At 34.6% G+C, this 25,563-nt stretch overlaps 2 protein-coding genes and 1 non-coding gene across 3 annotated transcripts in view; 1 reads left to right on the top strand and 2 right to left on the bottom strand.

Moving 5' to 3' along the window:
• AT-HF (HIS HF) overlaps positions 1–25,563 on the top strand; it is a 350,337-nt gene that overhangs the window by 225,043 nt on the left and 99,731 nt on the right. The gene's annotated exons all lie outside the window — the stretch shown is intronic.
• On the bottom strand, positions 9,219–9,291 carry TRNAK-CUU (transfer RNA lysine (anticodon CUU)). The gene has a single exon. It is a non-coding gene; the product is annotated as a tRNA-Lys (tRNA).
• LOC149248688 (uncharacterized) lies at positions 16,822–18,514 on the bottom strand. Its single transcript, XM_089456098.1, has 3 exons — positions 17,730–18,514; positions 17,505–17,646; positions 16,822–17,400 (listed from the first exon to the last, which is right to left on the bottom strand). Exons 1-3 carry the CDS (start codon positions 18,478–18,480, stop codon positions 16,917–16,919), a joined length of 1,377 nt encoding a protein of 458 aa, XP_089312224.1. The 5' UTR covers positions 18,481–18,514; the 3' UTR covers positions 16,822–16,916.

Raw genomic sequence — 25,563 nt, 5'->3', positions numbered from 1 at the left:
ACATAGGTCTGAATGAGTTGAAAAATATGATCAGTCTTGTTCTTGCCAGAAGGGAATGGTTCCCTTGTATTCTTTACACTGGCACACCCCGGGCATACTCCATCATGGCTAGCTTGGACATCAGGTATCCCAAAGACTAACTTCTTCAATTTTAGTAAGGCTTCATAATGTAGATGTGCCAACCTTTGGTGCCATGGCTCACTTTGATGATTGGTGTCATGGACCATTGCTAGCAGAGGTTTTCCATTAACCCTATAGAGTCCTTCAACTTTAGATCCCAAGGTATAAGCAGCCCTCATGCGGGATTCCATAGGCCATGTGAGGACTTTTCCTTTGATGAAAGCTACTCTCATCCCTATGTCTTCCAAAGGAGATATAGATACCAAGTTCTTCTTTAGTCCCTAAACATAACATCATGAAGAACAACGGATTCACCAGAGTCCAAATGAAATTTGACAGAATCAAAAACCTTCACAGGATGAGTAGAGTTATCTCCAAGGATGATTTTCAAATCAGTCTCCCTCTCAACTAGGTTAGAGGACTTCCTTGTACCTAGAGAAATGTCCAGAAGTGCCACAATATACCAACCATCAATCATACAAATCCGGAGGGGAAGACCTCGAGAGCAGAAATAAGAATGTATTCAGATTGACTGACCACTGCATTATTTTCATACCTGGAGTTCCTTGACCTCTTTTGAGGACAATGGCCTTCTTCGTGATCATCCGGTGTATCTCTTCTTCTTCAATCATCTCCTCTTCTTCCATCATTGAATCTGTTGTTGTTGAAGCCTTGACTGTTGTTATAGTTGGACCTTGAATCATTTCTCTTTTTTGAGCAATCTCGAGCATAGTGACCATGCTTGTGGCAGTTAAAGCATTCAATTCTACTTCCTCTTCTCTTGGAGTCCTTTGATTCAGGGGGAGGCCTTCTTGAACTAGATGGTCTTCCTCTTCCTTTCCTCTTCTTGTCTTGAGCAACAAATGCAGAGGGCTCTCCTTCTTCATGCTTTTGAATTCTTCCTTTGGCAATCATCCTGGTTTCCTCTTGAGTGCATTTACGAACGAGCTCATCAAATGTCAGAAGAACATTGTTGTTGCTTAGAGTAGTAATGAAGGTTTCCCAAATAGGAGGAAGAATTTGAAGAGTCACCACTACCAGTTCCCTATTAGATTTTTGTTCACCAGTAGATTGTAGTTGATCCCTTAGGCAAGATACTCTCATAATATAGGATTGCATGGGTTCCTCCTTGTTTATCTTCATCTCTTTGAGTTGATTTTTCAATGAGAGGATGTAATTTAGGTTGTTGACTTCATACATCCTGACCAACTTGTCGTAAATATCCTTAGACTTCTTCAACCTACCAACATAAACAAGTAAATGATCTTGCAAACCATCAATGAGAATTTTCTTGGCCTTGAGCTCACCTTTCTTGTAATTGGATTTGATAGCAACAGAAGCATTCGTTGGAGGCTTAGGTACCTTTCTTTGCACATATTCCAAGACATCAATTTCATCCAATATCACTTCCAACCTGATCTTCCATGCAACAAAGTATAATGAGTCACCCAACTTCTTAGAATCCTTGAAGTAAGGTAGGCATTTTGACCAAATCAAATAGGCTCCAACTTCTTTCAAGAATGATTGCTCTTGTCTCTTTGGGCTTGTCTTCACCTTAACTCTGATACCATGTTAATTTTCCATTGTTCTATGCTTTTACAATCACTTTAGCCCAATTCTTATCTTCAATTAGCAATCTTTCAAAACAATTTAATCTTCCAGTGATCAATAACAATTGTAGATAAAACAGTAAATGCAATATACAGTAGAAGACAATCAAAAGCAATAACAAGAGACACCAAGATTGGTCAAAGACCAGGGAAAAACCCCACAAGGGGGGAAACCCTTTAAATTCTTCTTATTATTAGATTGTCATAAAATGTTTAGCAAAGAGAGAGCACTGTTGCACTCAAATCGTCAAAGTTCTGGGGAAGCGGAAGTACCAACATTTTTAGCAAGGATTAGATCACATATCAGCAGTCCATGTGTCATAGTCATCCCATTTTTCAAGTTATATATTGTAAATGATCTTAGTAAAACATTGAGTCTATGTAACAACCTAGGTAAGCCTATAATTTGATGATGAATTCCATCCTAGGAAGTTTTTTAACCTCAGTGATTACTTATGTTTTTCGACACAACTAATCAGAAGAGTTTTTTCCCTCATGCTTAAACCCCCAAAGTTAGGGTGAAATTTATCGTCGAATTATCAGGTGAGTTCTAGTGTTTAAGTCGAGTCTGATGTAAAAGTGGTTTGAGAATAATTTAAGCTAATTGGTTTGATTATTTTATTACAAATCACTTGGTTTACTATATCATATTGTATTGCAGATGGGTTATGTGTTTTAAGGGTCTAAGACGAATTTGTATTCCTTCATTGAGTCTTGTAAATGAAAAATCATATGTATTAGAGGGTTGGAACAATAATTAATGCCCTCATGTGTAAATTAATTAATTTTTCTGGCAAAATAAAATTAAATCCCAAGACAGAAAATTAATTAATAAGAGTCAAATTAAATTGTCTTAGGAAAATAAAATTTTCAAATGGAAAATTTCGTTGGTCTTTAAAGAGTCAAATTTTAAAGGTCTTCCACCAAGGGAATATTGTATTTTTCAAGAAAATTTGGACCCATGGACCTTGGTGGTTAAGTCAAAGTCAAGTTTTTGAGGAAATTATTTCAAAATAATTAATTTTGAGCTAATTAAAATGGAATTAAATGATAAATTCGAAAATTCCTTAAAAATAAAAAATCAAGCATCAAGATTAAAAGATCTTGAAGTGTGTTTATCAACGACCAAGATTATTTTGACAAAGTTTCAAAGAAACTAGCCGTTATTTTTCCATTTCGACGATTTATCTATAAATTAGAGAGTTAGTTGAGTGTCTAGTCATCCTGATCTCTGGCTAGAATTGTTGCTGAAGCATTTTGTAAATTATTGTTCTGTTGGGAATTATTTTTTCTACTATAATAAAAGAGTTTGGGGTGCAACACGAGGTGTTTTTGTTCGTTGATTTGTGGTATGCATTGACTACGAGCTTCCTATGTAGTGTTTTACTTGATATATTTTGAGATAATACATAGTGTCTGCAGGTACTCGATCCATGGTCTCCAAGTTCGTAGACTGTGGGCAAGGATCATGTTGCTTGGATTCCTAGTTTTTATATGGTGGATTATATTTTCACTAGGGCTATAGTCAACAATAATTTTTCTGAAGCGTTTTAGCCATTCTTTCAAGGAAAAAATATTGAAAATTTTATTTTCTTAAAATTTGTTCGATGTACAATTTGTAAAATAATTTTTTAATTTTAAGTGTAAATTATTTTTCTAACTTGAGTTAGGGTTTTAGATCCATTTTGTATATATTTGGGGTTTGGATGTTTTTATTTTCATTTTTTGTAGGTTGGATTAGTGGATCAAGTGAGAGAAGAGCTAGATCTAGGACCATGATGGTGAGATCTAGTCTCTAGACAATTTTGTAGGGACATTTACTGAAGATTTGACAGAAAAATTCCGATCCAAAAGAGAAAAAAAATTCGAGACAAGGGTTTTCAGTTTTTGGCCTACTCTTGCCATTTCAGCGCCCGATCTATCATTTCAGCCCTTTTATCCCCACAAATTCGCCTCCCTTAGTCTTGTTTTCCAATCTTGGCCTCTTTTGCCGTTAAATTGACCCGAAACTCCAAGCTGAAGTTTTAAAGCTAAATACTTGGCGGTTTTGCAGGAGTAAGGTCTCAAAATTCTTATTTTTCAAGCGACAAAGTGATCCCAAAGTTTCAACAATTTTCAATGGTTGGATCTTGAAGGTCTTGGGCCTAGGGTTTGACCTCTAAACCCTTGTTTTCTACAATTTTATTACAACAAGCAAATTACTAATAGTTAGGCCTTAAAATCACAAACTAAATGGTCAAAGTCATTTAAAATTGCAAAATCTTCATTTTCACAAATTTTGGCCTCTTGGGTATTTGAGTTTTGGCCTAGATCTAACATTTAAGCTTGCTGGATTTTTCTGCATAACTGAAATTTTCTGCAGATCTGAAATTTCTGAATCAAATACTTAATAAGGGCCAAAAAACTGAAATTTTCAATTTTTGGAAATATTGGGCATAATCTTAAGCTTGATTAATTTTTTGATCTCTGGTTAGCTCACCGCTGTAATAAACATATCAGTTCTGAAAATTGCTAAGTCAAACTCTCTAAAAGCCCTAAAATTGAAATTTTCAAGTTCTAGTGCATTTTGCTATTTTTGGGCATATTGTCCATCTATTTTTGGCAGTTTTATCTTGCTAATATGTCTTTATTTACTGCTGCAAATCAAGAAATTAGATCTGAAATTTTATTGAATACATCATCTTAAAGTGATTTAAACAAGCTACATTACATTTGCTGGTCATTAGAATATCGATGTTTTATGTGTTGGGCAAGTTTCATCATTTGAAGTGGTTTATGCACTGCTGTTACAACATTGATAAGATCTGAATTTTTTGTAGTATCACTGGTATAAACTGTCATAAATCTGTGATCAACATCTTAATATACTATTTTAAGCATTTGACATCTTGGGTTACTTGGTATCTTGTGGAATATTGTTGAAGTTTACATTTGTATCTCCAAGCATTTTATCTTGCCTAAGATTGCAATTCACTATTGTTAAGTACTCTTAAAAAGATTATAATTAAATACTTAAACAACTTAAGAATTAAACAAAGTCTTTCGGTAGAAATCACATGAGAGAATATATATATATATATATATATATATATATATATATATTTATATTTATATATTTATTTATTTATTTTGATTTGTGTATATTTTTGTTTTATTTTACTTATTTTTTCATTAATTATTTTTAATTATTTTATTTTATTTCCTTTAGTTATTTTATTTATCAAATCATCTTGTCTCGATTAGGGTCTTCACTTGTTTTTATAATTTTTGACTCCCCTCCTTTAAAGTTTGATTTTGATTATTTATTTATTTATTTTAAAAACTAGCCGTTTAATATAACGATTATTTATTAATATTTGTTTTTAATAAATTAATAAACTAATGTCATAGTTTAAATATTATTTTTCAAAAACTAATAATATTTGGTTTTAATAAATTAATTTAAATATTATTTTTCAAAAACTAGCCGTTTAATATAGCTGCTACATATTAATATTTTAATAAATTAATAAACTAATATCATTATTTAAATATTATTTTCAAGAACTAGTAATATTTGGTTTTAATAAATTAATTTAAATGTTATTTTTCAAAAACTAGCCGTTTAATATAGCCGTTACCTATTAATATTTTTAATAAATTAATGAAATAATATCATTATTTAAATGTTTTTTCAAAAAACTAGCCGTTTAATATAGCCGTTACATATTAATATTTTAATAAATTAATAAACTTATATCATTATTTAAATATTATTTTTCAAGAACTAGTAATATTTTGTTTTAATAAATTAATTTAAATATTATTTTTCAAAAACTAGCCGTTTAATATAGCCGTTACCTATTAATATTGCTAATAAATTAATGAAATAATATTATTATTTAAATATTTTTTTCAAAAACTAGCCAGTACTTAATAATATTTGTTTTTAATATATTAATAAATTAATATTATAATTGAAACATTATTGTTCAAATATAGCCGTTACTTGAAATTATGTCTCTACATTGCTCTCTATTTAAGCCTTTGTCATGGTCTGCCTCTTCATCTGGTCCTGATGATGAATCACACTTGTTGGTTTGAAACGTGTCGGCCAAAAAATTCTCTTATGTGATTTCTATCGAAAGACTTTGTTTAATTCATTATGGATTACAGAAGCTTGAATACAGAACTTAAGAAAATCTTAACTCAAGATAAATCTCACTCATAATCTTTTGCACAAGCATATTAGATCTAGATTTGCACTAAAAATTTACCTCCTAGCATAAGCTAGGTTGATAGAGACATAGGACAACCCTTCTTATCTAGCTTGAGGGGCCTCGACAATTCTTGAGTGGTTAACACGGTGACCTTGCAGTCATTAGCGCCACAGTCTTTGCAGCGCCACAAACATCAGGTGATAGGAGCCTAACAAAAGGTATCGTTAATCAAACCCTACCCTGCTTCTTGTTGGCCTCCTTCCCACAACCTACCTTGGAGCCCAACTTCAAAATAGTTAAGGGAAGATTACACTTAGACTAAACATTTAACTAAAATTTATCAAGATCATTGCATCTCACATGGGTCCCAGGATTTGCATATCATATAGGTTAATCAATCATTCAAGCAACAGGTGTCCATCTGGTCATTTGGTTCCAATTTATAAGAAGCAAGACAATTTTCTTATAATAGAAAATCTAATCTAATCAATAAATCTTGCTTAATTTCAACCAAGTGGCTAAGCCACTCATCCGTGTCTCCCAAGTAAGTTGGATGTCAACTTTGTTTCCTTCACTTCATTCCATAGGGACTACCCCCCATAGCCTGTTGTTGGGAGATAGCTAGAACAAAGTGGGCGGGGATCAGAGTGACAACCCCCATCCTGAGCAAGAGTCAAGGTCAATACTTTGACTATCCAATAACGCCAACCAAACAATATCCAAGAGATGAGCCCAATAGACAAATCTGATCCGAGTCAAAATCTCCAAGCCTATAGTCAATGTTCAAAGTCTATGGTTAATAGTAAAAAATGTCTTAGGTCACAGCGGCAAGGAATTGGTGACCATCAGTGCAGCGATAGCTCTCCAGCCGAAGGGAGCACCCTATCCACCGAGTAGCTGTGGCCAATATTTCCTTGAACTAACCTTTCGACTCCAGATTAATTTCTTCTTCTCACATGTGTGAGCTCGGACCCTACAATTTTGGACTTGTGTGAACCAATCTCATGTAATGTCCCCTAATAATAATAATAAATAATAAATAATCTAATATAATGTTAAAATATAAGAAAATAAATGATAAACAATAAAGAAAAGATAATAATAGTAAATAAATAATAAATAATAAAGAAAATATTATAATAATAAATAAATAAAATAGTAAATAACAATACTAGAGTTCTAAATAAATATAAATAAAAATAAACTATAAAAATAGTAAAAATAAGTAATGTTAACAAAAAATAAAATGGAATAAAATATAGCTAAATTAAGAGAATTATAAAAATAGCAAAAGTAAGTAAAGTTATCAAAAATTAAAAATGAATAAAATAAGAAAGAATTATATTAAGAGAATTACTAAAGTAAATTAAACTTAAAATAAAGAAACAAAAGTTGCATGTTGACACATGGAGTGTGTGCATGTGGTTCCCTTTCCATTGTTAGGTCTATTTAATAGATGAAGAGGAAGATGAGATTCATCATTCCATCATCCATTCTCTTGGGAGAAAAATGTTGTGAGACAAAGGATTACCTGGCAGTGGTACGTTGATTGAAGGCTCGGGGGTGGGCAGTTGTAGAAATATTATGTGCAGCTGAGCCTACGGTTAGGTGGAGTTGTCCCCAAAACTTTGCTGCGGTTAGCGATGATTATAGCGTTCAACTCCGAATTTACAAGTAAGAAATGTCATCGCTACAAGTAAGTTGTCTTTGCTCCTATTTCTCAAAAATTCTATGCCAATTAGTTGAATAGAGGTGTGTTGATTGTAAATCACATAATTGATCTAATTAGTTACATGTTTCAATTCGGGGTTGTTACATATGGTATCAGAGCAGGGCTTCCACTCTGTGTGACTTTTGAGTAAAATTTTGAGGAAAAAAAATACTTAATTAGATTTACCCATAATTTTGTTTCTGGTAAAATTAAAATCAACCCAATTTCAAGTTTTAGTAATTGGCCTTCCATGACTATAACATTATAACATTATTGGTTATTGGTTATGTTATTTGTTAATGTTCATCCTATAAAAAAAAATTGAGAAAATACTTTGTATAAATACTGTAAATATATTATTTTTTATTTTTAATAAAAAAATTATCGATTCAAGTGTGAGACGTATGTGGTTCCATTCTCGAGAATGCTTAAGGGAAAGCGCTTAACACCTAATGGTTATTCCAAAACAAATTTTAAAAAAAATTGAAGATTCTCGAAAAGAGAGGATATCTCACAGACTCCATTAGAACATGATCCAACGACTATGGCGTTCGAATTATTATAACATATTTTTATGGTATTATAAAATGGGATTTGAGGTCATATTTTAATGTCAAACGAAATCGTTACTCGGCCTCTTTTACTATTATTATCAAAGTCCAAGGTAAATTAAAAGTTAACATCTGGCGTACATATTAATACCAACATATCTTAATGTCATTGAACATTGTGCAAAAAAAAACAAGAGAATAAAAGAAAAAAGAAGGAATGATTATAGGCTTATATTACATGTTGTCCCTAAATGTTATTTTTTGACTTAAGTAAATGTAAAGTGAGTGTTAGTTTGGAATGATGAGACACATGCCACATGCGCAGGCTGGGCGACTAATGTTCAATGCTTCTGTTGTGACACACGACTCCACATAGATCTCATGTCTCTGTGAGGTTGGTCGATCCCTATGATGCCGCCGTGAATTTTGCTTTGCCAAAAATTCGGTATTTCTTAATAATTCATGCCGCTTACGTCCCCTTTCATCTAGAATGTAAGTGAAAGTTAAAAAAAGTAAAGTGAAAGTTACAAAAAAGTGTTATTAAAAAAAAAAAAATCTTACCTGAAGAGGTGATTGCTTAAATAGGAATAGCAATAGTTTAGGGAAAAAAATCTAATTACAAAAATAGAAAAATAAATAAACAAAAATGGAAAAATATCATTTTTAATAAGTTGAGGAAATATTATTAAGAGAAGCAAAACACTAACTGTGATTAGAGATGAATGGAGAAATGAAATCTATCTGGTCATAAAACTTCTCGTGGACATGAAGACATTCTACATCATATTGAGAAAATTGAAAAACCAAAATTTATATCAATTGCTTATTGCTATATTGCTCATTGGTATTATTGATGGATTCTTGGCCTAAAAGATCGTATTGTCTTTCGTCGTTAGCAAGTGTTTAGTTAGTGAAAAGTACAAAATTTCACATATTTTATTGTCAGAAATAAGAAATAAGAAATAAAAGATAAAAGATAAAAAATATACATATAAAAAAATAATAATAACTAAAATAACATGACACACGCCCACTGTGGGGCTCAAACCCATGACCAAAAGGTTAAGAGCCTTGTGCTCTACCAACTGAGCTAGATGAGCAGATGAGGTCTGAGTCAGGCGCGAGCTTTGGGGCCAGCCTTGGACTAGGATACAGACCGATGAGGCTTATGCCTGGTTCTGAAAGTGGGAAAAAGGACAGAGATTCCTTGAGATTTCTCGGGTGTTGTGAAAACTTTCGATGCTTGCTGGTTATACTAGTTCAGTAGAGGGTGTAGGACAAACATGAAGTAATAAATAACCTAAGTAACCGGATTCGTCCTATAGGCCCCACGAATCCTGAATCCATCGTGTCCAATGCAATTCTCTCCAGATTCGTGTCCAAAACCCATGACACGTCGTGTCCTTTTTTGACACGTCGAATCCGACTGCGTGTCACGATTTTCTCAGTGTGTCACGATTTTGGGAATCGTGTCTTGTTTTCTAGGACTCGCTAGGCTCAAAAAGTGACCTGCGCGGGTATGAAAAGGCCGCATTTGGTCATTACAACCACGTATATTTTCATTTGGAAAGAGTTTTGGCACCTTCATGATCAAGTCTAGACCCTAGTATTGATATGATATTCATGGTAATGTTAAATTCTTAAAGTAAAAGGATGAAAATGAAGATTAAGGAGAATGAAATGAAGATTAAGGAGAATGTCACTTTTACTTAAATTTTTAACATTACCATGAAATGACTCAGGATGTTTGAGAGTGGTTCCGGCCTCAATGGATTTCATATGGAGAAAGTAGAATTTTAGATTTCATTCAAAATCCAGCAGATTTATCAATTTTTCAGGATTTTAGGATTGGGGGATTGCAATGTTTCCATTGAATTTTGTCATGTATTAGGGTATGGAACTCGTATTTAATCAAGAGCACCAAACCAAGAGCTTCTGAAAATGTCGCTCTCGCTCTTGTTTTCGCTCCTGCTCCCTGCTTTCGCTCCCGCTCCCAAGTAACACTGTTCCTGATGATATGGGTCTGGACACCAGTGTTGAGTTGGCATTGGCCAACATGGATCTCAATTATCCAGTGCTAGAGCCTGTTAGAATTGATGACTTAGAGGGGTCATCCTCCACACCAGCAGATGCAGAGGCGACTATGGATACAGGGGAGGAGGATGCAGAGGAGAGCAGTGGGGACCATGATGATGAGGACATTGATGCTGATTCTGATGCTGATTGATGCCTTGAGGCTTGTATACCTGCAGTTGTTTTATATTTTCTATTTCTATTTGCTATTGGCATTGCACCAACACTACTTATGTAACACATTTTGATTTGATGACTTAATGAGAAAACTACAGTTGTCAGTGTGTTTATCTTACTATCTTGTAGTTGTAAGTTGTCTTTCGGTTATGAATTATGAATCATGATTTATGTGACCAGTACCACTGACATGTATTTGAATTTTGTATGTACTATGCATGCTAATAGCTATAAATGATGATCTATGTTTGAAATCAATAAATTTGTATCATTAATTAAAATTTGTGTAAGAAATATCTAATTTTTAATATATATATATATATATATATATATATATATATATATATATATATATATATAACGAATCCTACGTGTCCTGTTCCGGGGGTCAACGTGTCCGAATCCGACACCACAAATCCCAAATCCTACGAATCCCGAATCCCCGTGTCAGGTGACTTAGTAAATAACTAAACAAATAAATTGTTAAATAATTCAATTTAACTTCGGGACGAAGTTCCTTAAAGAGGGGAAGTATGTAATGTCCCCTAATAATAATAAAAATAATAAATAATATAATATAATATTAAAATACAAGAAAATAAATGATCAACAATAAAGAAAATATAATAATAGTAAATAAATAATAAATAATGAAGAAATATAATAATAATAAATAAATAAAATAGTAAATAACAATACTAGAGTTCTAAATAAACATAAATAAAAATAAACTATAAAAATAGTAAAAATAAGTAAAGTTAACAAAAAGTAAAATGGAATAAAATAGAGTTAAATTAAGAGAACTATAAAAATAGTAAAAATAAGTAAAGTTATCAAAAAGTAAAAAGGAATAAAATAACTTTACTTATTTTTACTATTTTTATAGTTATCTTAATTTAACTCTATTTTATTCCATTTTACTTTTTGTTAACTTTACTTATTTTTACTATTTTTATAGTTTATTTTTATTTAGAACTCTAGTATTTTTATTTATTTATTATTATTATATTTTCTTCATTATTTATTATTTATTTACTATTATTATCTTTTCTTTATTGTTTATCATTTATTTTCTTATATTTTAACATTATATTATATTATTTATTATTTTATTATTATTAGGGGACATTACAAGACCATCCTGCAACTTGATACAAATTGTCAACCCAAAACTCATGAGTAAAAGCATCTTTGAAAATTTTATTTTCAAACACATACCTTTCCATCGATGAATGCCACCCTGAAACCTTTGACTTCCATTGCCGAAATGGACACTAGGTTCTTTTTGTGATCAGGTACATAAAGAGATTCACGTAAATGAATCGAGTTACCCACATTCAATTGAGGGGGAACATTCCCTACACCCTTTCTGAGATAGGTGGCATTGACTCCAAGTATAATCCCACGATTGTTTCCATCTCTACCAAATTAGAGAGAGCACCCTTCTATCCGATGAAGTGCCTTGAAGCACTACAATCAATAAGTCAGATTCCCAAAGAGTCTAAAGGAGAGGGCCAATACAAGATAACGCTTCTTTATCTTATTAGAAACAACATTGATTTTTCATACCTGGGGTTCCTCGCTTTCTTGAAGAGTCTGTCATTTCCTTGATGACTTGCATTACTTGTCATTCCTCCGATCATTGAAGATGTCCCTAGAATGATTGTTATCATCATCAAGTGATGTGTCCCTACCTCGAACACTCCTTTGCATGATGGCCAAACTTATTACAAACAAGGCATCTGCCTTTCCTTCTGCCCTTAGATCCGAACTTCCCATTGAAGTGATCTGTAGGCCATCAGAAACTTCCACTGCGCCATTCTAATAATATTCTCTGCTTTGACTTCACCCTTGGTGAATCAAAAGAACGATGAGGAATCCATTGATCTTTTTGTCCTTTCCCAATTGTCTTTGGTGATTGCTCTTTCACTCTTGCTTGGGCTTTGTCTTCACCTCAGCTCTGATACCATGTTAATTTTAGGTATGTTCTATGCTTAGAGCAATTTATTTCAATTTTCACAGTTAGCTCAATATCTTTTCCAGATTAGCAATCACATCAACATTAAAGTAAACTACAGATAGAACATAAACATAAATCGCAGAAGACAAGCCAAGACAAGAGGATACAAGATGTGGCGCTAGCCAGGGACAAACCCCAATGTGGGGAAACCCTTGATCAATTCTTCTTATATGTTCTTCAATAGTTCAGCAGAGAGAGAGAGAGAGATAGTACATTTACAACAGAGGTCAACACTTTGACTTATCTAGATAAGAGCATAGATCATCTCTAAGAAGATGATACATGAGATCAGTTGAAGACAAGCTGCTTCAACTGATTCTCCAAGGTGACTCCTTCACCTATCACTGTGCTGCATCTCGTCATCATGCGGCACCTCACCGTGCTGCACCTATCATGATAATGCTGAACCTCATGACCATGTTGTACACATCATACTGCTGCACCTTGCTTGCCATGCTGTCCATGCTTGCTGTTGTCCCATGTGCCTTTGCTGTCATGTCACAACTGCTGTCCCACTTTGCGTTGCCATACCTTGCAGTTGTCCCATATGTCTTTGCATACCTTTCTGCTATCCATGTATCTTAGTAGACCATGTAACCTTGCTGTCCCTTGTATCGTGTCTCCACTGGCTTCGTTGTTTAGCTGTCCCATTCATCTTTGTAGCACTAAGTCACCTGTTGTCCCTCGTATCTCGGCAGCACCATGTAGCCCAACAGTCCCATTTGCTTTGTTGCACTAGTTAGTAGCACCATGTAGTTGCCGCTGTCCATGCTCGCTGCTAAGCAGCACCATGTATCCTTGCTGCCATGTGTTGTTTCACCATGCTGCACTACTGCACTGCATCACTGGTTAGGGCATCACCCTACAACCCTTATCCTCCATACGAATCAACAAACCAGCCTTCTAAAGGCTGCAATTCTCCAAGGGAATAACCCTCCACACCTATGCTATTCCTTTTGGCTTTGTCTAACTCAACGTGGAAAAAGTCGAAGTCGGGATTAAATCGACAAGGGTCCAAAAGTTGAAAAACTCGTTAAAGTCAAGAGTTTTTTGAAATAGTTGGCAAAAAGTCCGCAAAATAAAAAAAACGCAAAAATATTCATTCATTTTTATTTTTTTTAACATCTAGAGTATCCACAATCCATTAGGGCTTGTAGTCTGCAACATCAGATCTGCAATCTAACCAATGAGAAATAGACAAGAACAAACATATATCTTACTTGTTGAAGTAGCCCATCTAGATCAACCCTTTCTGCATTTTTTGTCCTTGACACCTGGCAGGTCCTTTGCCTCATTTGCCATCAATTGCTCACTGAGTATTTGCTACTCCAAAATACACAATATACTCAGCCCTAACCAGATCTACTTCTCAAGTGGATTTGACCACCAAATCATTGTACAATCAGCATCAAAGTATGTCATCAACTCACAATGGTTTGACCCTTCCAAGACACTGAACACTAGTTATCCAAAACCCTTATTGTTTAGCCTCCTCACAACAAATTTGCCTCGTCAAATTCATTGTATAACAGCTCTAACAGTAGTGGCAACTCATAATAATTTTGCTTATCAAATCACTATATGATAGCCCTTAAACACCACTATCATATCCCACATTTAGCAGAGATGGCCGAATTTTTCGGTCGATTCTCGATAAAATCGGGCATATAACGAATAAATCACGATTTTTTCGTTTCTGAAGAAGTCTGCAAAAAATCGGAGGATTAAATCATTTTGTTGAAAAAATTGCAATTTTAGGATTTAATCCCGATTTTTTGCAGACTTTTTCCACATTGGTCTAACTGCTGCTAAGGCCACGCTCTCCCGTCCCTACAGCCCCTTCACATTGGCTAGGGCAGCCTCCTTGTTGTCCTTCTGGTCCTTCATACTGTGGCTAAGGCCACGCTGTCTCTATAGCTCCTTCACGCTGTTCCTTTGACCCCTTATACTGCGACTAAGACTCCACTGTCCACACATTCCTTCACGTTGTCTAGGGCAGCCTACACGCTGTCCCTTTGACCCTTCATGCTGCGGCTAAGAATCTGCTGTCCACACAGCGGTTCCTTGGCCTAATCTGCCCAACAATGCGCACTTGGAACAACCCTTACTTACCATGCTGTTACCTACAACAAACCCTCACTGTAGCCCATAAACTTGACTATGTTAGGGCTTATCACTTGACTATGTCCTAGGGCTTCTCATTTGTTTGCGTAGATACTAGGGTTGTCCTCCTTGTAGCGTTAGGGCTACCTTCTTTTCTTCCAACACCTAGGGCTTCCACTCTTAGATTTATTTTACACTAAAACCTAAGACAAGTGGAGAGAAATCAAGATAGAAGTGTGTGTAGAAATGACTATCAAGTCACTTCTTTTTATACTAAAATGTTGAGCACATGTGGGTTTTATTTGGTTGCTGGTCGACTTTGACAAATTGTCTTATAACACAATTAAATTCATAACTCCATGAATACTTATTAGAATTAGATGTCTTTAGATCAATCCTACACCTCTCAATGAGATGGATCTAAGAAAAATATCAGCTGCCATAAATAAGATGACCCACATGGAGTTTGGCTCTAGTTTCCAAGTTTAAGAACCTTTCCTTACTGGAGTAAATTTTGCCTTGGTCCCCATGGTGATCTGAAAATTCATTCTTTCTTCCTGATAATCTGAAAAACATTCTTGGATTCCTGTCATATGCCAGGAAGCTCCACTATCTATATACCAAACCCCCGAGGAGGCAGAGCTTGCTACGCAAGCAACTTCTTCTTCCAATCTGGAAGCCAACATAGAATAATCGTAATTTTTGTCTCTTATGCATTCTTCTGAAATTCTGCACGAGTATCCTTGAGTGGATGCCTCTGCATCATGCTCTTGACCCATAATTGATTTTTGCTTCTTGTCGCCGAATCTTTGCTCTAATACCACGTGAAAATTTCTAAACAGAAATTCTATTACTGCAGCAACTGATTTATTTCACCTACTTATTATTCCCAATAAGTTATTTATGAAATCCCTTCAGTAAATATTAAAATAAATTCTACTGCAGATATCACATCATTATACAGAAATAAATATATGCACAAGAATCAATCACATCAACACAATTATTTTTGGACAATTGTCCCCGGAAAAACCCAATGCGGGAAAACTGGTGCAGCAGAGGAGGGTTTTTATTAATCTTCAACAACAATCACTTTTACAGAAAAATTTACATAGACACGGGGAGAAAACACTTGAGACTTTTCTTTGAGACTTTCTGACACCATAGAGAGCTTCCTTTCTCAACTACATCAGCCCTGCGTCATTTTGCGTGGCTCTGCGCAACTCTGGTCCCTCTCTGCATCATCCCTACGTCATCCCTGCGACTCACTGATCTACGTCTCCCTCTGCGCTGTCTTTTAGAGTCCCTGCTTCACTTTTTCTGAGTTCCCCTTACCGCTGCTAACCCCCCCTCTTCCTCCACCCTACAACTCTCCCTTTGAAATCGATCTCCTTCTCTTTGAGAATCGATTTTCCTTGAGACACTGAGTATCTGCTGGTGTATCTCCAACTGACCCTCAAGCCTCCTCTTATTCTTTTCTTGTTGAATCTTCATCGACCGAGTTTAAGTCCCTAATTAATGGCTAAGATTAGATTTGGCTTGATCCTTGTCATTTAGAACCTTCTCTCCCAGTTTTCTATTAATACCCATTAATATTTTAATTTTGCTAAGTTTAGACTTAGGAACTCCCTATGTTACCGGATCCGTCAACCTTGGGGGCTGGATTCGCGGATCCCCAGATCTGATCCGGATCTGGATCCGGATTCGCTTGGATACGCCTAGGAACCGGTTTAAAAATGTTTCCTTCGCCATAACACGCATCCCGGTGTTTAAACTACAGTTCGTGTGATTTTTGGTTTTTTACAATACAAATAAAAGTCTCTCTGTTTGTATTCGCTGAATTCCGGTCTTTTTGTTCACAGGAGAAATTCTTCCCCAATTAATACCTACCTTAAAACCTGGCTTGTAAATGGATCCGGTGTGTTGCTTGTACCCACCACTGCGGGGCACCCTCGTTGGGTCCTACCCAATGTGGAAAAAGTCGCTGTCGGGATTAATTCGGCAAGGGTCCAAAAGTTGAAAAAGTCGGCAAAGTCGGGAGTTTTTCGAAAAAGTTGGCAAAAAGTTGGCAAAATTAAAAAAACACAAAATTATTCATTTTTTTTTAATTTTTTTTAACATCTAGAGTATCCACAACATCAAATAAATGCATTTCCACATAAACATGTAAAGAAAGCTAATATATAATATGTATATGAAGTCTAGTGCTGCATCACATATCAAAATAGTGAATCCACTCTTGAATTTTGAGTCCTGTCTGAGTTTCAACTCTCAAGAGTCAAAATATCAACAAAAAATATAATAAATGTACATCATGAGTCATCTAAAAGTCATCAAGTAATCACTAATCAGTCACTGAGATCCTCTTCCCCTTTTACGGGAATAGGGAATGGCTTTGCCTTTTCCTCTAGAGGAAGAAGACCCTGCCCCTGAGGATACAAAAGGAAATGGACTCAATCGTCCTCTAGAAGCTGATGGAAGAGGTGGCCTCTGTGCTACGCTGCCGCTGCTGCTGCCCACCCTAGATGGTGTCACCTCCTCCTCAGCATCCTCATCCAGCTTTGCTACTGCCTCCTGACCCTGATGTTGCTCCGCCTCCTCCTCCTCTATCTCTAGCTCTCCCTCCTCTGCAACTGCTACATCCTCTAGATCCACACCTAACCAATCCGGGATCGTGTCCAAGATTGGCCTCTCAGTCTCGACTCTCCATGCAGCGGTGGTATCAATATTGTCCAATGAGATGGCTTCCACATCAGTAGGTTTCTGAAGCTGCCTCACCCACAATCGAAGATTGTAGTAGACGTATACCATGTCATTGAGGCGTTTGGATTCCAATCTGTATTAGGGTCATAGATTGTAAATTAGTACTTAGAAAATTTAAATATTAAAATTAATCAAATGAATTCAAAAAATTTAATTTGAAATCTTTTTAGTTTTTACCTGTTGCGCTTTTTGGAGTGTATTTTGTCAAATACACTCCAGTTGCGCTCACACCCAGAGGAACTGCATGTTTGGCTGAGCACTCGAATGGCAAGCTTTTGGAGATTTGGTACTCTGGCACCATAGCTTGTCCACCAAGCATCTACAAGTTAAAAGAAAAATGAGAAACATAAAAAAAAACATTGAAATTCTAAACTTGAAAATTTGAAACAAACTGAAACTTACCTGGCATTTTGGTCGTCCTATTCTGAATAGCCATGTCAAAACAAAATGTGCCACCTCCCATCCTATAGACCTCCATTTCTTTAGAAATCTCCTCACGTTCTCGCCTAGATGACACCATCCTCTCGACACAAGTGAAGAATCCATCCATCACCTCGGCATCAAATCTGAAACCACAAGCATAAGAAAATGCAGGGTTGAGGTAGACACCTGCAGCATGAATGGGGCGATGGAGGGTATTGTTCCATCGCTGATCAATCACTCCCCATATGACCTGTTGTTTCTCCAACCCCTCGTCTCCCTTATCTGCATAATAAGCACGGATGGCTTCTTTGGCCCTATCCATGGCCTCATACAAGTAGCCCATTGCGGGCTTCTCTCCATCAACCAACCGAAGAACCTTTACCAAAGGTTCTGAAATGGCACACACCTCCTCTACTCCTGCCCAAAAGCTCTGATCATATGAAACTAGTCTGCATATGCCCTCTCCCTCCGGTTTGCGGCTAATAGATAAAGAACGCCATTCCGCTGAGAGAAACATGCTCTTCACCTCCCACATAGAATTCAACAGAGACTGAAGAGATATGAAAGAAGTGGCAAATCGTGTAATGGCAGGCCGCACCAACTCTTTTTTGTTGGTGAATTTTCTCATCAAGCTAAGCACAGATGAATGATTATAAATAAATTTTGTTATGCTCTTGGATGATTCAACAATATCCCTCACAGTAGGAATTTTACCTATATCCTCCAACATCAAGTCAATGCAATGAGCAGCGCAAGGTGTCCAAAACAAGTTAGGATACCTCTCCATAAGCATCTTGCTAGCTGCAACATAATTTGCAGCGTTGTCCGTTATGACTTGGACAACATTGCTTGGGCCTACTTCCTGAATGAAGAGGTCCAACAACTCACATAATAAACGTGCATCTTTAATGTGGTCAGATGCATCAACAGATTTCATAAACATTGTCCCCTTGGGACAACTAACCAAGAAGTTAAGAAGGGTCCTACCCTTCTGGTCAGTCCAACCATCTGACATGACTGTGCATCCAGTGTGCTCCCATGATGCCCTAAACTCTGCCAATCTAGCAGTGCACTCAGTCTTTTCATCTTGAAGAAGAGGCCCTCTCAACTCTGCAAAGGTGGGGGCTTTGTACCCCGGGCCAACGACAGCAACAACATCAAACATAGGCTGGTAGAATGGGTTTGTCTTGGCAATGTTGAAGGGAACATCACTCCATAGAAGACACCTACTGACAAACTTGTCAGCTTCTGCCTTTTCCTTTTTCTTCAATGATGATCTAATCCCAGGTTGTGAACCAGCTGCTGTTCTAGGAACAAAAAAAGATGAGATAGAAGGATGAGTACCACTACCCAATGTACCCATGGGTGAGGAAGGTGATGCTGCTGTAGAAACATTGCCACTCTCAATTCCCCCCACTCTTGAGCCCCCTGCAATTTGGTTTCTTAGTGTTGCCCTGGTGTCTTTTCCTTCCTCTTTATCCATCAATGATTGAATGGCCCGTCGGATGATTTCTAGAGTTGTCTCTTTGCAAAGTTCAATATTTTGGCCTGGAATTTGCCCCAAATGGAATTTTAATCTGTTGATGCCTCCTGACATATGCTTTCCACACAATTTGCAAGTCAAATACATTCTATTGACCGTCCCAGTTTCAGGTATAACATCAGGCTCACCAAACTCCCACATAGAATCCAAAACCCTCGGCATTTTGTTTTAAACTTTGAGCTGGAATTTAAAGTTTAAACCTGGGCACAAAAAGAATGGAAACAAATTCAAATCAGCAAATTATAATTAGTAATTTACTAATTTGTATTGCACTCAGAATTTAGAAACAAATTAGTAAATATTAAATAATAAATCATAAATGTATGTACAGTGAAATAATTTATTACAGTCATAATTTATTAAATAATTTATTACAGTCATAAATATTAAATAATAACAATAAAATAAATATAAATAAATTATGTTAGACATAAAAATCCAAATTTTTTAGTAACGAGAACATTTACAAAACACTTGGAATCCCTTCAAAGTTCAAACCATGATTTTACCCTTCAACTGCACAATGAGAGACAGTGACAGCTCTTTCCCTATAGCTGAAAGTGAGAAAATAGCAATGGAAAAACGTTTTTAAAGGCTAACAGATACAGCTCAACACAACAGCACTCCCAGTTTTACGAATTAATGCCCATATATTACTGTATACTATCTCCCTCCTGGACAGATTTCAGACAATCAAGAGCCAAGGAGATAGAATGGACGCCAAAGCCAGTATAGCAGAATTATCAAGCAGATAATTGACACATTAAATTATCTTAAAGTCTAGAGGAAATTCCCATCCTATATCTATCTTACAGTATGTTGAAAATGGTGTACCTTAATTTTTAATGAGACAAACTGCATGGGGGAAGTATACCAGTTACTAGTTTACAATTTTAAAGCGGGATGGTAATTGCCTGGCGGATGCAGAAGTTATGAATACAAGGTACATAAAGATTGGATTACATACAATTACATGTAACGTGTTACGTAACAGTTATAAACATTAAACTTACCTTGTCATCTTGATGGCGGACGCTTGCGGCTAGCAAATGCACACCCACAACTTCTTCGAACTGGAAACCCTCGTTTCTCCTCCACAGCGAACAAGCCAAGGCCCAAAACACAATTAAAAAATAAAACGACGAATTCTGGTTTTTATGCCCGCGGACGAAATTTTTTTAACTTAGCCGATTTTTTGCCATCGACTCCCGATTTAATCGGGAGTAATTCGATTTAATCCCGATTTTTTCGTTTTTTAAAAAGTCGGCAAAAAGTCGGCCGATTTAATCCTTTTTTTGAAAAAATCGCGTTTTGGGGAATAAATCCCGATTTTATCGGGACTTTTTCCACACTGGTCCTACCGGCACCAATAGAACATATCAGTATTGGACAAAAAGAGTGTTAAAACTCTGGTTCAGGCTTCAGCGCTATAACCCATCTTTGTTGATATCATGTTCACTGTATTAAACACATTCAGCGCTATAACCCAACATTGATGTTTTTTTTCCATCGCACAACATAAGTTAGAAATATAGTCAAATACTATTTGTATAAAAAATCAGGGCCAAAAAATTAATGTTTTGGAGATTATTCACGCGGACAAATGTCGCAACTCAACTTCTAGGAATAGCAAAGAAGGGTAGTATTAATAACTATATAATTTATAAACATATTAAAATGATAGTATAGATATCCTATAAAAAATTAAATTTATAATACTATAGTTTATAGGATTATATAAAGCAAAATAGAATCTGCCTCTTTCCTGAGTTTGACCGAGAGTTAAATGACCCACCTAATATTCAACCCAGCTAAGACACAACCATTAGCGCACCCAACAACAAATCACGTTTTTATTAATGGTTAAGATGGCGGGTGGAGAATGACTCCACATTAAGTCCACTGTGTTGTTTCATGGCTCGTGAACTCTCCCATTTGTTTTAGGCTATGTCACAAGGTTCGGCGAACCTGAAGGTTCAAGTTCGAAATTCGGCGAACCTGAAAAAAAAATTGAAATTTGTTCAGGTTCGGCAAACCTGAAATTCGAACCTCAAGTCGAACCCGAACCTCATCGAACTTCATCGAACCTAATCGAACTTAATCGAACCTCATCGAACCTAATCGAACCGGTTTTCTTGACGGTTTTATTTGGCTGTTTAGACGAAAAACCAAGGGCCGCATATTATACATCAACCACACCATGTGCCAAATGTAACAACTTCTTCCATCTCGTCTAATGCTTTTATGAACCAGAAAATGCTGACGTCCTCGGATAGACAATAGCGCGTACGATGAAGATATTTGTGGGATCCTCCCGATTTAGAAAATCCTGTTCCTGGCGTAACGTTCTTAACTTTTGGCTTTTTTAAAGTATTCGATGGTCAGTAAAAAATAAGGAAACTTGGCCTTTTAAAAATATTTGATGGTGAGTAAAATTCTGAAACAAAGAAACTTGAAACCGTGATTTGAAATTCAAAATTTGAAACTATAGTTTTGACATCCGAATATTTAAGTTACTCAACATAAATTAGAGTCGCTAGTTTACATACAAAGATAGAGTTAGACATTTATCATATACTTGGTTACAATATTCATTTTTGTTATCATTTCATCCGCCTATTTAATCAAGTGAGAAAAGAGAATACTATTTAAAAGGTTATTTAATCCAGTGAGAATAGAATATTATTTAAAAGGTGATTTAATAATATGAAAATTTTAGAATTCATTATTATCGAATAGAATAAATAGAATATCTGTATTGTTTTTTATTTGATTAATTATATAAATAATTAAATAGAATATTTGTATTGTTTTTTATTTTATTAATTATATAAATAATTAGATTTTAATAGGGTAAGAATCATTCTTATTATTGCATTATGTAAAATTTAGAAATTATATTTTTCATTTTAACATTAAGATTTTTGTGTGAGAAATAAACAACTACAGATAACTAAACATATTTTTTGATCATATACAAAAATTATTCTTATAATTGCATTTTTTTTTAATCATAACTTCTTAATAATTCGCAGTTTTTATAGATAAACTTTAATAATAATTTCAAGTTAACTTATACACCATATTATTTTATAGTTTTAAATGAAAAAAAAAACATTGTTCATATCTTTGTGTTATATTTCCCTAATTTAAAGAATGTTCTCATTTGAGCTTGGTTTCTAAGATGCCATAACTTTTTAAGTTCACTTATATTTAAATATTCTTTTTCTTGTTATAAAACTAGATTTATAAATAAAATTTTTATATTTAAAAATATAACAAATAATTAAATCATAAATATATATAAAATAATAAATAATAAATAAATTTAATAAACTAATAAATATAAATCCCTCTAGAATGCTCATGAAATCAAGGTAGTCGAATTGAGTCTATCTAACACGAATAACCTACTTCTCAAAACATAATTAAATATAAAATATAAGAAACATCAAACAAATAACCTATTTCTCAAAAGATCAAAAAATTAAAAATTAAAAATTAAAAATATAACCAACCTTAAAAAACATGAAAAACAAATGGCCACCATAAGATTTCCACTTTACATGTAATTTATGACAGCATTCTGCCAGACTCGAGTTAGTGAGTTATTAGACAAGTTACTCTACTTTTTCTAGGCAGCAATAAAGGGTCACCTTTCATCCTTTTGTGGGCAGCACTTTCACCTTATTTCCTGGAAACACTTTGTTAGCATGAAGGTGAGTGAATGAGTCATGCACCATAGGCACCCCATTCGAAGGAGTTGCTTCATTTTTTCTTAGCATATTATAATTTATGGGTATTCTAAAGACCATAATTCTCAGACAATACAAGGCTTGAAATAGTGCAAGTTTGAGCTTACAAGTTACCAGATGATGTCAGATGATGAGCAGAATTAAAATGAAGACTTCTCAGCTTTGTCCACAAGAGCCTTCTCAGCCTTTTTCACAAAAGATACCAAACAATTGCCTTGTCATTTCTTTTTGCAAACTACTATTGTGTATGTTTACATTTAACTAGATGTTAGAATGATTACATTATTCATGTATGTTTACTAATAAGAATTTGTATTCATGTGTTTATGGATCGATTTTGAATTTCCTATTATTTTGTCATATATAGATATATATAAATATATATATATATATATATTGAAAAATATGTATAGTCGAACCTAATGCTGAACCTCATTCGAACCTGATCGGAAAATTCGAATTCGAATCAAGCTTAATCGTTGTCGAACTCGAACCGTGTGACATAGGTTTTAGGCATCTCGCATGACCCCACATTATATATATTAATTAAGCTTTATTATATTTTAAAGTTACTTTTTATATTTAGATATTAATTAAACTTTGTTATATTTTAAAGTTACTTTTTATATTTATATATTAATTAAATTTTATTATATTTTAAAGTTACTTTTTATATTTATATATTAATTAAAATTTATGATATTTTAAAGTTACTTTTTACATTTATATTTATACCGTTCAAAATTTATAATTTATAATTATTATAAACTTGTTTTTTAAAAATTATAATTTAAAATTAAGTTCTATTACTTATATTATAATTTGTGTTGCAGGATAAATAGAAATATTAAAATTTATATATTTATAAAATTAAATATATTAATTTATTGTATCATATATTTAAAATATATATTAAATATTATACAAGTTATACATCTAAAATTTTGTATTTTTACAAGTTGTAATTTTTTTGACTAGCTACTGTTTATCTTCTACGAAAGTAAGTAAACATATTAATGGCTCAAGGTCTAGAGGCATTTTGCAAGTTTGCAAGTCACCCTTATTACAAACCACAAACCACATACAACTTACAAATTATTTTTAGAGGTGGTCAATTTTGTCTACACATAATGATGTAGCGACATGTTGAGGTCTTCAGATTGTACCAATAGAGGTTAGACTAGTGACCATAAATATTGTAGCCTTTTAACTACCATGGAAAATATTTATATACTATATATACCTGCCGTTTCCCCGCCGTATCCAGACCCTGGCTTTTAAAAAATCTGACAGATCCGTATCCGGATCCGTATTCGGATCCGAATCCTGGAAACTTAGGGAACTCCATTAAAAATATTAATTATTTTAATATCTCTTCAACCGGATGGAATTTCCCAAAACGATTATAGGTTTTGGAAATCTTATGTGCCTTAGCCTCTCCACCAATTTTCATGGCTAGAGCACATTCTATACTACCACAAATCAACATTTTCAAACTACAAGAATTGTTCCAAAAAATAAGGAATTTCAATGAAACCTAATGAATAGTGTGATGGTTTTGTTACAACTATTGCTGGGACAAAATCAGGAAATTTGTATCCCAGTACTGATCCATAAAAGCAACTTTGAGGTTTATACCCAGATAAGTATAACACACTTTGATTGAACACAAAATGCTGAAAAGAATGATGATAGATGCACAAAAAGTTTAATTCGTGAAATACACACTGAAGATAAAGCTCCTACCTGGTGTTAAGAGGGCATTTGTACACCAGCACTGGTTCATCAGCCCAATTTTGAGCTGAATACTGGATAATTATACCACACTTCGATTGAGCTCAAGACCAGAAAAATTGATAATAGATGGATGGACAGACATTTTAATGGCTGAATTGCACGTTGAAGATCAAGCTCTTACTTGGTAATAAGATCTTGAATACCTTGGGCGATGGTGCCAAGGCAAGATAACTGCTAGAAAATGATACTATCCATTCAGCTACCTCAAGGACCTCAAGGCTAGCCAAACAATGGTTGCACCGTTGCTCACAGCAGGCCAATCAGTCCAACAATGAATAGACTCTTATGTGGAAAATATGTTACATGCAGAACTGCAAAAGTAAAGAAATTTCTACGGCCCTAGTTCTGCAAACAGATATTGCAGCCAGTATTGAAATTGCAATATAGTGGCATCTGAATTTTATGTGCTTAACTCCGAAATTCTAATATGTAAAATTTATTTATATCGGAATTTGAATTATTATAGACTATTAGATTTGTCTCATATATAATAAAATTGCTTTCAATCTGTGTGCTAGAATATTTTCCCCTTTCTTGACATTTTGGCTGTAATTTTAGGGTGCCTGTAGCTAAATGCTGATTATGCCTGATTTACCTTGTAACTATTATTGCCGGATGCCTAGAAGTTAGTATGAAGATAAACATCATGTGATGCTGTACATCTAACAAGTTTTGAAAATTTCTACGACTGAATTTAGATGATTATGCTTGTACAGTA

Source organism: Pinus tabuliformis, chromosome 7 (assembly GCF_031772625.1).
Source record: "Pinus tabuliformis cultivar Carrire ecotype Pingquan chromosome 7, CPIR1, whole genome shotgun sequence".
Classification (NCBI taxonomy): domain Eukaryota; kingdom Viridiplantae; phylum Streptophyta; class Pinopsida; order Pinales; family Pinaceae; genus Pinus; species Pinus tabuliformis.
The sequence above is the reverse complement of the archived record's forward strand: the minus strand, read 5'-3'. Positions and strand labels throughout refer to the sequence as shown.